We start from the raw sequence: 16,979 nt of genomic DNA, 5'->3' as shown, positions 1-16,979 counted from the left end.
CCTATATCTGAGCGTATAAGAAAGATCAGGAAGCATTTGTTATTTTTTTGGACAGGTATTTAACTACTTATTTTTGGCACTAAACAATCTCCATATATACTGTACTTCCATTCATTTTTTTTCAACTGTCCCCGGGGACCTTCAGGCGATTCTTGTGAGGCCTGTGGGCATCCTAGAGAGTCTCACCTTTCCACAGAGGGGTCATATTAGTGTGTATCCCAAACTGTCTGGACGCTACAGACTGAAGTTGGCAGATTGGTTGTACCGACTCCAGTTGTGTGAGAAGACCGATTTTCAGGATGTCTCATGGTCTGATAAACACCGATCTAGCTCTGTCACCTTTCACCGCAAATGCAGAAGTTCGACATAGGCCGATGAGGTGGATTGAGATGCATCCAAAACAAAACAAAATCTCTAGATTAAACGTACGGATTTTCATGGGGATTTATTATTATTATGCTAAATTAGATTTCTGCCATCAAAATAACTTATGACTTGGGGTGACACAAGGAGTTAAAACAATAGACCTTTATTTAGACTGGTGTTGCGTCAGGCATAGTGCACTACTTTAGAACAATGCCCTATGGGCCCTATAGTAGTGCACGTCATATGCCATTTTGGACACAGACAGCGTATCTTATACAACAGTTGTATATAATGTCTAGTTGACGAGGGAGGCTGAGGATCACCAGTTGTGTGACCCCTGTAGAGAAGGATAGGATAGTGGACAGAGTGAAAGTGATAGCACTAAGTCATGACTTTGCAGCATCACTTGGGAGATGTCTAGATGATGTTTGCAAATCCCTGTGGACTACTAATGACCTTTTAAGCTCCTGCTAAATAGCCTGGGTAACCAGTCAGGGCTGAAGACCTCTTATCGGACTGGCTCTTGACAGGTAATAAAAAGAGGAAGTCTTCCCTGTGCAGATGTAGCATTACCTCAGCAAACAGGCTAATGTTCACACTAAATGGAACGATAGAAACACATCACTATACAGTACTTATTCATCTCTAGTTTCTGGGAATGTTTGACACAGCACTTAACTACTGTTCATGGGCTTGCTGTGAAAAATGGTTTGTTTATATAGGCCCTACTACAGTTCCCCAAAATTATTCATTGCACTTTGGGAAAGTAGGCTCTGTTCAACTCATGGCTAAAAGGCAGTGAAAGCCAAAGGCTCAACTTCTACAGCCTCTTTCTGTAGAGAAATTGGCTTGTTGGGCCGATTCATCAATAACTGGTTGATATAGGAGCTTCCTATAACTTTCACAGTATGGTTCTTACAGTGCACTATAAATAGCTAAGTACTGTAATTGGGCAGTCCTGCACTAATCATTTAGAATTATTCATATTAGCCAGTAAAATAATGTATGCATTAGGCCTGATGATGAATGATTAATAGACCAGGATTAGTCTATATTTTTAGTGGATTTCAAGAACACTTTTCAGCTAAATGCAGGGGTCCAACTGACACATTTCATGCATGTTATTAAATGAACAATTAAAAATAAAAAGAGGATAATGACCCAGGTCTAATGCCAAGTGTAGCCGTAGCTACAGCAAACAGCATAACATCATACTGTTGTGAAGTATCATGTGGGGTAGATTATATGGAAGGTGCCATACCGCTTTCAGTAGAGCTGGTCTCGTCTCCTTTTCCAAAGAGAAACTGGTACTTGGCCTTCGCAACACTTTGAGCGTGTGAAGACGAGCTGTTAACCCAAACAAACGTTTCAGCCTGCAAGAATAAACAAGAACATGTATTTACCGTAGGCAAGATGATTCTCTGATAAGTAAGCATTATCATTCATAAATCATTGAGATCTCTCTCCACCAGTGGCCATTGATTGGACAGTAAAACAGAGTTCATTTCATCTGGGTGTTTTGAAACCAAAATCAGATTGAGGCTGATCACATCACCTTGACAGTAGACCTACCGCTATTTAACCATCTGGCCATGTTTTCAAAAGCATTTCCCTTGACCATGCTCTACGAATCAACTTCAGATCTTGACATCGTTTCTGATTTTAAACGACCAAAATCATTTCCGGTTGCTTTAGTTTGATTTATTGATTTTGTTTTTAACAGCAACATCTTTGATTGATTTATAACGTACAGAGTACCATCAGCCACTTACCGCCATGTCTCTTTCAAAGCAGGGAACACTCATTGGTAAAATCTCTGTGAGCATAAGGGTAAAACTAACATGAGTTTGTAACGTAAAACCATAACATTATTACAAATTTAAAAAATCTTGAAACAGCGTAACCTAGCCCAGGGGGTTCCAAAACTCTTCACTTAGGCCCCCCTTCCAGCATTGGGGAACATCCAGTGCACCTCTTGTTGGCAGGGAGAACATTTTACCGGGTTTAAAGCATATTTTCTGCAATTCTACACATTTATCATTGGGTGCAGAGAACATTTTGCAGTTTTAAAGCTAATTTTCTTACAATTCCATACATTTTGCCATGTCTAATGTGTACTACAAAATCTATGGGCTAAAAAACCTAGCCCCCCAAAAAACTGACATGGGATAGTTGATCTCGACATTTCTGCCAAGTTATAAATACAGTTTAGAAAAAAATAGCCAGACCCCCCGACCCCTACGCCCCCCCTAGAGCCCTCAGAATTTGGGAACCACTGATCTAATCAAACATTGACAAAGTTGAAGAATTCTTAAACAATCTGACTTTTTTTGAAGATCAAAGACAGTGCTAAAGGGTAAAGCTAAATGTGATACAGGAGTAGAGTTCAGGCCTACATTATCCTAAACTATCTGTGTTATAGATAAGAACATGCCACACAGCATTCTCAATAAAAGCTCAATCAGTCCATGTTCTGAAAGTCAAAGCCTCTCTTAAAACAGCTTACAGTGATGTGTCTCTAGATCGTGATTTCTGCCTGCCAGGCCGCCAATGCCATCAGAAAGTGGTCTCATGTATCAGAGTAGCTACTCACCTGCCATGATCTCAAAAGACGCTTAAGCTACTGCCTAAGTGCCGAGGAGGTCAAAGGTTCACATAGGAAGGATCCATCTAATGTACGTGAAGCATTTGGCTCTCTCAATCCAAGTAAGGCTAGTGAATTCTGTTTGAACCTTAGCAAAGGCTCAGTAAAGTAGTTCATTAGCCAACATTCCCAACAGCCATACAATTAATAGGCCTAGTTCTGCTAAAGTCTACAACAGGGATTGCATGACGTTCATTCAGGATGACTCAACAGGAGAAAGGCACTCTGATTCAATGAAATCCACATTTGAAACCATTCCAAAGCTTAGTGCCATGACCATTACAAGAATTAAGCTCTGCAGATCAAATGACAGGCAACTAAAACTAGAATTACGCCAGCATCCATCAACGAGCACAAAAGGGGAAGACTGGGAAAACACTATAGATGGGCCACAAAAACACAGTGAGATCATTATTGAGAAATAGTCAATAACCTACACTAGTAGGCTAATATGAACACTAGCATAATCTGAATGATTGATTACAATTCCTACATAGACTAAATAACAACTTCCAAAGTAAAATGACCTTGGAAATTACATTCCAATCTAAATTGAGAGGTTAAATTGTAGAAGAAACTATGAAGCGAACTTAGCTCTCTGTGGGAAAGCGGTTGTTGCCATGGCTGCCAATGTGAGACGTGAGAATGCAGACCCTTTTTTTTACCAGAAAAGTGTTGTTGTTTTTTGCAGCCCCCCCCCAACTCTCTTGAAATTAGACATTGCTTAAAATGAACAATTGATAAGCCAATATTGAAGACTCAATGCCCACACAAACTAAAAAGGTATCATGTTGACTGCAATAACAGAATTTATGCTATTCAAATGAGGTGGTTGGTTAGACAGAGCATCTTTTGGAACTGTTATGACATTCATGAGAACTGTTGTGTTGATCAAGGTGAACAAAGCCTAGAAAATTAACAAAATTCCATCATTTTGTGAAAGACAAGACACTATGGCAGTGTTTTTCACAGAAAACATTTCGTACAGCAACAAAAACAAAAAACACTCTGGTTAGCCTAGATAGGCTACTCCACTAAATCTGCCCAGATGGACTCAATTATTTCGCTAGCAACAGCTGGGAATCTCATTGGAGGGTGAAGGCCACATCATAATTCACTAGTTTGTTTAATGCTTCGGGTAATTAATAGAGTTGACTTCCACATAGTCATGGGAGGTGAGCTGTCAATCAGCTTTCCATTAAAAAGGTCACGATGATCTCTTGTCTATATTCCAAATGGCACACTATTCCCTATCTAGTAAACTACTTTTGACCAGGATTCATACATTGGATCCTGGTCAAAAGTAGTGCACTATATGGGAATATGGGCCCTGGTCAAAAGTAGTGCACTAGATAGGGAATATGTTGCCATTTGGGACTTTACATTAGTCTATTCTTTACACTCCAGAGAGGCACCATAACTCAGCACATTGTCCTTTCCCACAGGAGCCAGAGCAGTGTCACATCAAGGTCCTAGAAAACACTGGAGCTCAAGAACTCGAGCTAAGAGTTATACTCCAGAGGGTTCAGAAATTCACCGCCTGTGCTAAAGTAAAGTCACTCTCTGGTAAGGGCAATTCCATGGTAACAGAATTACACTGAGACCTAGATTTTTCACTATAAATGTTGACCAAACAAAAACCATTGATTTTCAAAGTTTGGTCAAAATAATTACAGTAAAATCTCAGTTTTACTCTGTTACCAAACTCTGTATCTGCACAGTAGTCATTGTGCATAGAGTTCTGTGTTTTGTTCAACTTTGAAATCGATGTTTTATTTGGTATAGATTTTAAAGTGAAAAATCTGAAGAACTGTGCAGATATAAAGTTTGGTAACAGAATAAAAATGGAGGGAGATTTTATCTTAATACTGTTACCAAACTTTGCAGTCATTTTTTAAAATGTATTTTAAATCAATGTTTTTTGTTCAGCATACATTTTAAAACTGAGAATTTTAAAGCGAATCTCAGCCTAATTCTGTTTACTTGGAATTGCCCGTAACCAATCTGGCAATGTTTCGTCCTCAAAGGCATCAAACTACATTTGAAAAGAGAACATCTAAACCAGATCCACTCTGAGCTGAAATGTCTTATTTCACCAGGTAGGCCAGTTGAGAACAAGTTCTCATTTACAACTGCAACATGGCCAAGATAAAGCAAAGCAGTGCGAAACAAACAACAGAGTTACACATGGAATAAACAAACATACAGTCAATAACACAACAGAACAAGTCTATGTACAGTGAATGACCTGCCTATGACCTGCCTAAATCTGATGGAAATGAATGACAAAAGATCAGCGTGATTCAGGATAATAAAACATTGCAAATCCATCACAATGTTTTGGGGAATTAGTCAAATGAAACAGTTTATGTTTGACAAAATGAGGAAAGGGGGTTCCCATTTTTTGGTTCAAATTTGCCTCATCCCAAATCACAAGGGACATTAGAGTGTAGGATGTATTGCATTTTGCTAGCTCAATATCTGAGCCAAACTTACATCTGGGTAAAAGAAGTAGCGGTACATCTCAAACAGGATATCATTACTTTGACTGTGAAAGCTGTGCTCGGCTGTAGAACTAGGTATAGTGCTTCCAGAACTCAGCATGTGTGAGACTTGTGTAAACAAGCACAGAAAAAGGTTGGGCTTTTTCTTTTCAAGGACTAGCAGACTGACAAGTTTCTGGGGGTCTTCCATACCCTACCCAGTCCACAAACAAACATCTTATTCCAAACGATCAAAAAAATGCTTCTTGACATTATTTCCAATGTTATCAAATGGTACACTAACTCAAACTGACTGAGGAACAGTTGTTGAATAATGGTGCAACTGTTCTGCTGTACTGATAAGGAGAGAAAAATACCAACCATATCCAGGTGAACACAAACATACAGAACGCTAAATAAGTGAAAATAGATTGGCCTACCTGCATCTCCTGAATTTGAGAAGCTCCTCTTAGTCAATGAAAAGGTTTTCAACCCTCTTAACTTCTGTCATACAGTGTGCAGAGATCAGGGATAGTGTTCGGAGGACAAACCCGAGCATTCTAAAGTTATTGTCAACTTTGACAGTACACACATAAAGAGCAAGTCTTCACTACTAGAGTAGTAAACATGGTCAGAAACAAAACAGCCGATGTGTATTTTATGGTTAGTAAGTATTTGTCAATCCAAAAGGCTGTGGGACGACCGTGCTCCGATCCATCTAGGGTCGGAAAATGTTTTTGGAGGTTCAAAGAAAATTCAAAAGTGCAGATGGCTCGGAACACGCAGCTGCACAGTTGGTTCACTGCGTTTGGAGCGCCTAACCTACAGGTCAGCTTTTCCGTTATGACACAGGCACGGCCCACATAGACTCCTAGAGAACTTTAACTCTCTAAAGGGAGAGTAATGTCCCAGACAATATCAAGCCAGAACAGCAGATAGGCTAAAGGTGAAAAAAAAATCTGCTTTTGAGAAGTTGCATAAGATGACATGCTACTCAAATGAACACACTGACCAATCCTCAGTCATTCGAGGGTGATGACAAAATACATTTCCCCTGTCATTTTTGCAATGCCATAATAAGGCTGGGCCACAGTGGCTCTGCCATGGGCAAACATTCCAGATTAAAGCTGAGCAGCATGTCTACCTGTGATCTGTTGTGGCTGTGTCACCATGTAATGGAGGAGGTGCAAAAGTACTAATTATTACACAACTAAAGTGTGTGTTCACAACCTGGTCCTGTGAGTGTATGAAATGGTACATAGTAAGTACACCATTGGACTGAAGATTTAGAAGAGAGTAATACAAGTAACAAGAAATGGAGGCAAAATATGCTTTTATCAAAGCAAAATATTTTAGGCTTATTATTCCAGACCAGTAATGTCATATGCCTAAATATGCTCATCTAACCTACTTTGAGTACAATCAGTTTTTTTTGTATTTCTCTCTGTTCTGTTTGTAAATAGGCTTTGTAAATCTGTAGTGCAGAGTCAGCCATAAATTACAACTAAAGTGAATCTCATGAATCTTCCGGTATAATCCGCTTTTGGATCTTTCATGAGCATTTGATAAATAGGACAAAAGAGCTTCCTTTAGAGGAGCTTCTTGCCAAATCTCTTATTTATATCAGGTGCCAGACACATCAGTCACTTGACACAGGGCTTTATACCTGCACTCTCTTCAGCAAAGTGCTTTTAAACTGAGTTTAAAAATCCAATACATTTGACCCAAAGATGTAGGCCTATAACATGCATATAAATGGGGTTGGTGATGCAGTTGTATTCCTTTACAGATCACTGGATGTTAGTTAGTGGGATTGTCATATGACCTATCAGTAAAACAGGATAGACTGGATATGAACCCTGAAGGGTAATACCATTTAAGAGGTGATAATAACATCTGTTAATGAGGTGAAATGGGGGCTTCCATGTAGGGCACTACTTATAGGAAGAAGCAGACTCCTTATAGAGAGGGAGCTTGTAAATTAGACATGATCTAGTTAGTGCGACGTTCTGCAAGGGCAAGACTGCTTTTACATTTCCTTATCACATTTCTGTTCCGGAAAAGTCCTGTTACAGGATTTCAATAACAATGATTGTGCATCTGGAGACCTTAGATACGATAGAATAGATAGGCTACACGGCATTAGTGAATTACATTTGCCAATGCATAATGAGGGAAAAAAACACCAGAAAGATTCCAAACACTTTTAAATGATGTACCAAATCAAGTCATGTTTTGCTACAAGACCTCATTTTTGGAGGTTTGCAATGCATGCACACTTTATTAATGGAAAACAGAACCCCATGTGTCATTGGGTTTAGCTTGACTCATGGAAGTAAAGGAAGGTCTGTCCAAGAAGGCACAAAACTCTCACTATTCACATTAGCTGAGGAAAAAACTATTCCTTGTTTGCCTGTAAAAAAAAAAGACAAGAGTGTTTGCCCAAAATCTGTGCCGCGTGGGTTATGGGAGAAGGAGCTGGGTTAGGAGGCACTTCTAATAGCAATGAGCTAAAGAGTAGGTTAGCATGGAGGAAGTCAACCAAATGAAAGCAATAATGATCTTATATGCTCACTGACTTTAATTCACCTGATAACAGGACAAATGTAGAATCATTTAAATGATTATTTGATGTTGATCAAGCCACTTTTTATGATAGCCTTACTCCTGTACAAAGACTAGCCAATTCCCAGCTCCCTTTTGGCTCTTAGCATAATGCTTTGTTTCTGTCTCTCCCCTAAGGAAACAATGCATCCTTCACAGCTGTCAAGCCAGTCAACACCATATGCAGCCACTCCCATGTCAGACCAGGCCAAGTGTCAGGTGAACAGGGGGAGACAGAATCCCAGACAAACACGGGACACCTACAGGAGGTGGCAGAAATCTCTCTACTGAGTGTAAGCGGGGAACTCCGTAAAAAGCCTATGTCGTCATTAACATTTTCTGGAACAGTGAAGGAAGTGTGCTCTTAATGACAGGTTGCAGGCATTCCTATTGCATACAGGATAGACTTCTGGCCCATCCTGACTCAGGGCCATTGAAGGCTTATGTAGCAATACAATAAAGACTGTCTTTCAGAACTGTGCTATGATGTGGTAAAAACAGGTCATCCTCATAAGTAGTGAAAATACTTAGGAGGGAAATTGTCTCTGACAGCTAGTTAAGGGACTGTGAGATGCATGCGTCAATACATCTCTAATGTTCTGTCATACAAAGGCCGAGTGGATCAACTGCACCGTGTATGGGATGAACTGTAAGATGTGTCTTGGACAATAGGTAACTTATTGAGCCCCTTGAATTTAACCATGTGATCTGTCTTCTCACTAAGGTAAATTTATGACAAATCCTTACTGTGTAAAAAAGCAAGAGAAAGAAACACTGTCGATTTTTCAATCCTGTACTCAGTCAATCAAACAGTTTACGAACGAAGCCATTGCTGCTAAATGCACTGCTCTCTTGGCAATTCATTTTACAATGCCAGTAAGACTGCTGGACCACTCCAAGCCTTCCCAATTACATTAACATAATCACATCCAAACAGAGCACAACTGTACAAAGTGAAGAATTAGTTCAGGCAGACCCCGCTGACTTCTAGCTAAAGCTCCTGAAATTGAAGAGGGAATGAGGGGAAAATACTGAAGTGGAAACATTTGCTGAGGGGAAAACACTGTTGGGGCTCTACCCCAGATTTGAATCTGATCCAAGGATTAATCCAAGCAAGCACAGCCAATTTAAATGTCATATTATAGGAGCATCCTTGTTATGTTAAACCCCTTGGCTAGTTGAATCTACCTTCAAAATAATGTTACAATGACTACAGTGTTGAAAACTGAACTAACAACTCAGTTACTGTAAATAATGTAGCTACTAGGTTTACCGTAAAAATGGTTTATTTCACAAAATTTACAAAAATAAAGAGCAAGTTGATTTAGTGAAGAGTGAAAACTAGGCTTTGATCATGAATTACAAACAACAAAATCTAGCCTCTTCAATGGATAAAATGAAAAGTGCTGGCTAACTAGCTAACAGTTAGACTATAACATTAGAATATGGTGAATTGAAGGGGCTTCCTGACAACAAAGAGCTTCCACTTGATACTTATCCAGCACCACAGCAAGCCACACATTTCAAAATGTCTTGGCTATCGTTACATATTCTTACTGGTATAATGTTAGTGGCAAACATAAGACGTTTGGAAAAATTGTATTTAAAAAATATATATTTGTCACTATGCTTGCTATGGTGTGATATGACAGTTAGATAGATAGCATGATGCTATCAACTGCCAGGGACAACAGCTAACAGTAACAATCACAGCTGACAATGTGCTAGCCAACAAGCCAAATTATCGTTATATTCTGAGCTGGCTAGGTAACTAGCTATAAAAAAAAATAAAAAACAATAAGACATTATGGAATTTATTTTAGCCAGTTTACCGTTACTGCTATAAGCACCTTACCCCATCATCACTCTCGTCCATATCCCCAATGTTTTGTGATCACTCTTCGCGAAGGAGCTGGCAAACTGTTCTGACAGTTGTTCACTTCATATCCCTTGACTGACTGAAATCCCCACCACCACCATTTCTCAGTATATAAAACTAGCCAATATTGACTTATGCTACAAACGCATCAAACAGTTCTGTCCTCCGAAGAAAACTGACCCGTTTTCCTAACATGCAGGACGTGGTTTGCACGACTCGTAACGTCTACTTGCAGCCCTCAATCCAAGGAGCAGAATCCGTCTGGCTGGGAATGGATGACTGGAGGAACTCGAAACCCCACGAACTACTGTACTGTAGCTAGCTAGCCAGCGAGCTAACCACGAATTCGACTTCAGCCAGCTCCAGCATCCTTCTGAATCAAATAACCAGCCATTGTTGACTCGAAAAGTTTGTTCTTCGGGTAGTTAACAATGCATTTACTTACCAACGATTGATTTATTCCATCTGTGTGCAAAGCATTTTCTTGATCCGACGTCCTACTCCCGCTTCCTATCTGCTACACTTTGCCCTCGGTGTTTATCTATTGACTTTTGTTACGCTTTCCAGCCTTCCCCTCAAATATGGTGACACTTGGTACGTTCCCATCTAAAATCGCTTCGTAGTTCATACTATTCCTGATCTAACGAGGGTAGATTATCGACATCGAGAAAGGAAAATAATGAAGCTCTTATCCAAAGATTAAACTGACTGGCAGCATGAAAACCTGTTCATGAACTATCTATCCATCATACATTTGCAATCATTTTAGTATAGAGAATTTCAGTCATGCATGCTGTATTTATGTAGGCTACCTTGTGCTTATGAAAGTTGTTTTCCCCGTGATGATAGGCTATCATGACTATGGCTAAACTATTCTCTGGAACCCATTCTGCCTGCTAGTTCAGAAATTCTCAGACGACAATTTCCCCTCATTCATGAGAAACGATTTAAATTTGGTTTAAGCGGTGTTGCAATCGCCAAGCGTGTCTGTACAGCATGACTATAAATTGTGCCTTCCTGTATATGATATTTTACTGAGACATATACTTTATGTTCGTATTCTTATTTGTTATTATTTCTTATTGTTGTTGCATTGTCTAAAAGGAACCCCCAAGTAAGAATTTCATTGGACAGTACCATGTGTATCATGTACATTCACTAATACAATTGGAAACGAATCCATATTACACACGTTTTACAAAACCTGAAAATCTCAACCGAAAAATAACCTGATTGTACAGATAAAAAACACATCCAATCAAGACATGCGGTTGAAATGCAGTGTGTGCAAAATGGAAAGAGAAAAACAAAAAACACAGCCCATGATACCTCTCAGATAATGATTGGCAAGAAATGTATGGTACAAAATGAATAGAGTTAGTGCAAAGCTCCATGTGGCAGTCGGCCTATACATGCAGGGTTTATGTTCTGTGGCATGTACATGTATTTGATACAGTACTTTTTCACCACTCTCTTCTATTACTGGTCTCTAGGGGCACAGACAGACTAAACACCATTATTATGTTTATCTTTCAAAAATGTCTGTATTTTTACATCACCACATGTAATCCTTAAATAGACATTTACTGCAAAGTGTTAGACTTCCCAAACATCAGGACAGAAAACAAGCTACGGGATGGGTGGCACAGATGTGCACAAGCCCACAGAAATGGGGATTATGATTTTGCTGTTTTAAGCAAGAACATAAGTGGAAAGAACCAGTTTTTCCTGTCTGATTCTTAAAGAAAACAAATACTCTGTAGCATAATTTCCTGGATGGTCAGGGCTGGGTTCAGGCTTAAACTTGTGCTTAGGGCCCCCAGCCGGTAAGGGCCCCCCAACCCAAATTGTTATTTAGTAGAACACACTAGATGCAATTTCAAAATTTGGATGTGCATCAGCAGTTTTTTTCATGTTATTATCAGTCACTGACAGTTACTCCATTAGCCATGTCAACAATTTTTTGTTTGGTAATTAGTCTAGCCAGCTATAAACTTGTAGTAATCATTGCCGAATACCGACTGGGCCCGCAGGCCATGTACCCAGGGGCCCTGATCTCAAAGGGCCCCCCATTGATTTTGTTCTGCTCACACTGCCCTACCCTGTGCTCTGACCTCTTTCTCCCCTCTCTCTCCAGATGACATCTCGCGTCTTGTGACGGCCGGCCGCCCAACAACCTGCCCGCTTGACCCTATCCCCTCCTCTCTTCTCCAGACCATCTCCGGTGACCTTCTCCCTTACCTCACCTCGCTCATCAACTCATCCCTGACCGCTGGCTACGTCCCTCCCGTCTTCAAGAGAGCGAGAGTTGCACCCCTTCTGAAAAAACCTACACTCGATCCCTCCGATGTCAACAACTACAGACCAGTATCCCTTCTTTCTTTTCTCTCCAAAACTCTTGAACGTGCCGTCCTTGGCCAGGTCTCCCGCTATCTCTCTCAGAATGACCTTCTTGATCCAAATCAGTCAGGTTTCAAGACTAGTCATTCAACTGAGACTGCTCTTCTCTGTATCACGGAGGCGCTCCGCACTGCTAAAGCTAACTCTCTCTCCTCTGCTCTCATCCTTCTAGACCTATCGGCTGCCTTCGATACTGTGAACCATCAGATCCTCCTCTCCACCCTCTCCGAGTTGGGCATCTCCGGCGCGGCCCACGCTGGATTGCGTCCTACCTGACAGGTCGCTCCTACCAGGTGGCGTGGCGAGAATCCGTCTCCTCACCACGTGCTCTCACCACTGGTGTCCCCAGGGCTCTGTTCTAGGCCCTCTCCTATTCTCGCTATACACCAAGTCACTTGGTTCTGTCATAACCTCACATGGTCTCTCCTATCATTGCTATGCAGACGACACACAATTAATCTTCTCCTTTCCCCCTTCTGACGACCAGGTGGCGAATCGCATCTCTGCATGTCTGGCAGACATATCAGTGTGGATGACGGATCATCACCTGAAGCTGAACCTCGGCAAGACGGAGCTGCTCTTCCTCCCGGGAAGGACTGCCCGTTCCATGATCTCGCCATCACGGTTGACAACTCCATTGTGTTCTCGTCCCAGAGCGCTAAGAACCTTGGCGTGATCCTGGACAACACCCTGTCGTTCTCAAATAACATCAAGGCGGTGGCCCGTTCCTGTAGGTTCATGCTCTACAACATCCGCAGAGTACGACCCTGCCTCACACAGGAAGCGGCGCAGGTCCTAATCCAGGCACTTGTCATCTCCCGTCTGGATTACTGCAACTCGCTGTTGGCTGGGCTCCCTGCCTGTGCCATTAAACCCTACAACTCATCCAGAACGCCGCAGCCCGTCTGGTGTTCAACCTTCCCAAGTTCTCTCACGTCACCCCGCTCCTCCGCTCTCTCCACTGGCTTCCAGTTGAAGCTCGCATCCGCTACAAGACCATGGTGCTTGCCTACGGAGCTGTGAGGGGAACGGCACCTCAGTACCTCCAGGCTCTGATCAGGCCCTACACCCAAACAAGGGCACTGCGTTCATCCACCTCTGGCCTGCTCGCCTCCCTACCACTGAGGAAGTACAGTTCCCGCTCAGCCCAGTCAAAACTGTTCGCTGCTCTGGCCCCCCAATGGTGGAACAAACTCCCTCACGACGCCAGGACAGCGGAGTCAATCACCACCTTCCGGAGACACCTGAAACCCCACCTCTTTAAGGAATACCTAGGATAGGATAAAGTAATCATTCTCACCCCCTTAAAAGACCTAGATGCACTATTGTAAAGTGGCTGTTCCACTGGATGTCATAAGGTGAAAGCACCAATTTGTAAGTCGCTCTGGATAAGAGCGTCTGCTAAATGACTTAAATGTAAATGTAAATGTTAGTCATACTCACTCAGATATCAAATTAACATGACATGAGTCATTACAAAATGTGTAGAATTGCAGGAAATTGCTTTAAAACTGCAAACACCTCTCCACCCCATGGCAAAATGGCTAGAATTGCAGAAAATTAGCTTTAAAACTGCAAACACCTCTCCACCCCATGGCAAAATGGCTAGAATTGCAGAAAATTAGCTTTAAAACTGCAAACATCTCTCCACCCCATGGCAAAATGGCTAGAATTGCAGAACATTTTGCTGTAAAAGACTTCTCTCTTTCCAATGTAGCGGATTTGAATGATATTATTGTTGATGTCTGTAAGCAGGAATCCACCCCGCTGTACACTGCATTGCCCCCCCCTCCCCCACCCCCGGAACGCTGCTGCTACTCTCTGTTATCATCTATGCACTTTAATCACTCTACCTATGTGTACATATTACCTCGACACCGGTGCCCCCGCACATTGACTCTGTACCGGTACCCCCTGTATATAGCCTCCACATTGACTCTGTACCGGTACCCCCTGTATATAGCCTCCACATTGACTCTGTACCGACTCTGTACCCCCTGTATATAGCCTCCACATTGACTCTGTACCGTACCCCTGTATATAGCCTCCACATTGACTCTGTACCGGTACCCCCTGTATATAGCCTCCACATTGACTCTGTACCGGTACCCCCTGTATATAGCCTCCACATTGACTCTGTACCGTAACCCCCTGTATATAGCCTCCACATTGACTCTGTACCGGTACCCCTGACTCTGTACCGTAACCCCTATATAGCCTCCACATTGACTCTGTACCGGTACCCCCATTGACTATATAGCCTCCACATTGACTCTGTACCAGTACCCCTGTATATAGCCTCCACATTGACTCTGTACCAGTACCCCCTGTATATAGCCTCCACATTGACTCTGTACCGTAACCCCCTGTATATAGCCTCCACATTGACTCTGTACCAGTACCCCCTGTATATAGCCTCCACATTGACTCTGTACCGTAACCCCTGTATATAGCCTCCACATTGACTCTGTACCGTAACACCCTGTATATAGCCTCCACATTGACTCTGTACCGTAACCCCCTGTATATAGCCTCCACATTGACTCTGTACCGTAACACCCTGTATATAGCCTCCACATTGACTCTGTACCGTAACCCCCTGTATATAGCCTCCACATTGACTCTGTACCGTAACACCCTGTATATAGCCTCCACATTGACTCTGTACCTAACACCCTGTATATAGCCTCCACATTGACTCTGTACCGTAACCCCTGTATATAGCCTCCACATTGACTCTGTACCAGTACCCCCTGTATATAGCCTCCACATTGACTCTGTACCAACCCTAACCCCCTGTATATAGCCTCCACATTGACTCTGTACCGTAACCCCAGTACCCTGTATATAGCCTCCACATTGACTCTGTACCGTAACCCCTGTATATAGCCTCCACATTGACTCTGTACCAGTACCCCTGTGTATATAGCCTCCACATTGACTCTGTACCGTAACCCCTGTATATAGCCTCCACATTGACTCTGTACCAGTACCCCTGTATATAGCCTCCACATTGACTCTGTACCGTAACCCCTGTATATAGCCTCCACATTGACTCTGTACCGTACCCCCTGTATATAGCCTCCACATTGACTCTGTACCGTAACCCCTGTATATAGCCTCCACATTGACTCTGTACCGTAACCCCTGTATATAGCCTCCACATTGACTCTGTACCAGTACCCCCCTGTATATAGCCTCCACATTGACTCTGTACCAGTACCCCCTGTATATAGCCTCCACATTGACTCTGTACCAGTACCCCCTGTATATAGCCTCCACATTGACTCTGTACCGTAACACCCTGTATATAGCCTCCACATTGACTCTGTACCGTAACACCCTGTATATAGCCTCCACATTGACTCTGTACCGTAACACCCTGTATATAGCCTCCACATTGACTCTGTACCGTAACCCACTGTATAAAGCCCCGCTATTGTTATGTACTGCTGCTCTTTAATCATTTGTTATTCTTATCTCCTACTTTTTTTGTTGTATTTTCTTAAAACTACATTGTTGGTTAAGGGCTTGTAAGTAAGCATTTCACTGTAAGGTTTAGTAGTTGTATTCAGCGCATTTGACAAATAAAACATTGATTTGATTTGATATCGAGATGTCATATTGATGAGTCTACCTTTAACAAGATACTGTAGGTAAATAAAGCAATACATTTAGCAAGAGACTGCTAGACTTTAGAAAATTCAAATTTACCTGCATAAATATAGATTTTTATAGGCATTTATGTAAATATAGACGCGTTCCTCATTGCAAATGCATGGATATTTAGATCACAGACTGCCATATCTGATCAGAGTGTTAAGAGTTGAAAGGACATTGTTAATCATATATTTGACAGCGCAGGATTAATTTGCGGGATTCGTGGAATAATATTGTTTAATCCTCTCTGCAAATAATTCATAAAGCATAGCAAATAAAGCAGTATTCCTATTTTCCAGTACAATATTTGAAAATCCAACACTAGGGGGTGATCCAATTCCAGGTTGAGCCATTCACCCCCCCCACCTCAATCTTATTTGGAAGGTTTTCTCATAATAATACTATGGCATCCCAATGGTGTCAAAGACGACCATGGCCTATATACACAAAGCAACACATAATTGGTTTTGCCTTTCAAATCATAACAAATAAGAGTGCTGACCTGATCCTAGATCAGCACTCCTACTCTGAGACACTTTGTGAATACAGACCGCGACGTTCAGTTTACCACAGTAGCATGGAGAGGCCTACAAGAATAAGTGGAGTTGGATTTATTTACAGAGGGTTAAGGTTAGACAGAGGATACTGGTGGGCTTAATCCACCTAAATACTAATAATCTCATTACTTCATTAGTGTGGACACAGACAACCAGGAGATGTGTGTGAAATCTGTCTCTTCAGTAATTACACTGTAATGACACTGCGCAACTGTTTGTTATAAATACCAATTTCAAGAGGCTAAAATACAGGACTGCTCCATGGGCTGTTTGTGATTATTGTCCAGAGGACTTCAGAGACCGGTGGGTTATCTCTTGAAAAGATGATATGTCTTTCTAGGCCATTTAGTCTGAGGAATGACAGACAAGCCCCGGATACCTACTAG

At 41.8% G+C, this 16,979-nt stretch overlaps 1 protein-coding gene across 4 annotated transcripts in view; it reads right to left on the bottom strand.

The window, feature by feature from the left end:
- The window catches only part of psd3l (pleckstrin and Sec7 domain containing 3, like), a 151,352-nt gene that overhangs the window by 132,806 nt on the left and 1,567 nt on the right, over window positions 1-16,979 (bottom strand). For 3 of the 4 annotated variants that reach the window (XR_010463741.1, XM_029646831.2, XM_029646839.2), the window contains exon 2: window positions 1,628-1,739. Coding sequence is in view for 3 of the 4 variants with exons in the window: in XM_029646831.2 (XP_029502691.1) it covers window positions 1,628-1,739 (112 nt within the window). In the remaining variant the exon portion in view is untranslated. Of the gene's footprint in view, window positions 1-1,627; window positions 1,740-2,138; window positions 2,183-10,421; window positions 10,634-16,979 lie in introns of those variants that run through there. The other variant, XM_029646845.2, reaches the window with a different exon arrangement.

The sequence above is a fragment of the Oncorhynchus nerka genome, linkage group LG4 (assembly GCF_034236695.1).
Source record: "Oncorhynchus nerka isolate Pitt River linkage group LG4, Oner_Uvic_2.0, whole genome shotgun sequence".
NCBI lineage: Eukaryota > Metazoa > Chordata > Actinopteri > Salmoniformes > Salmonidae > Oncorhynchus > Oncorhynchus nerka.
This window is presented reverse-complemented; position numbering and strand designations above follow the sequence as displayed.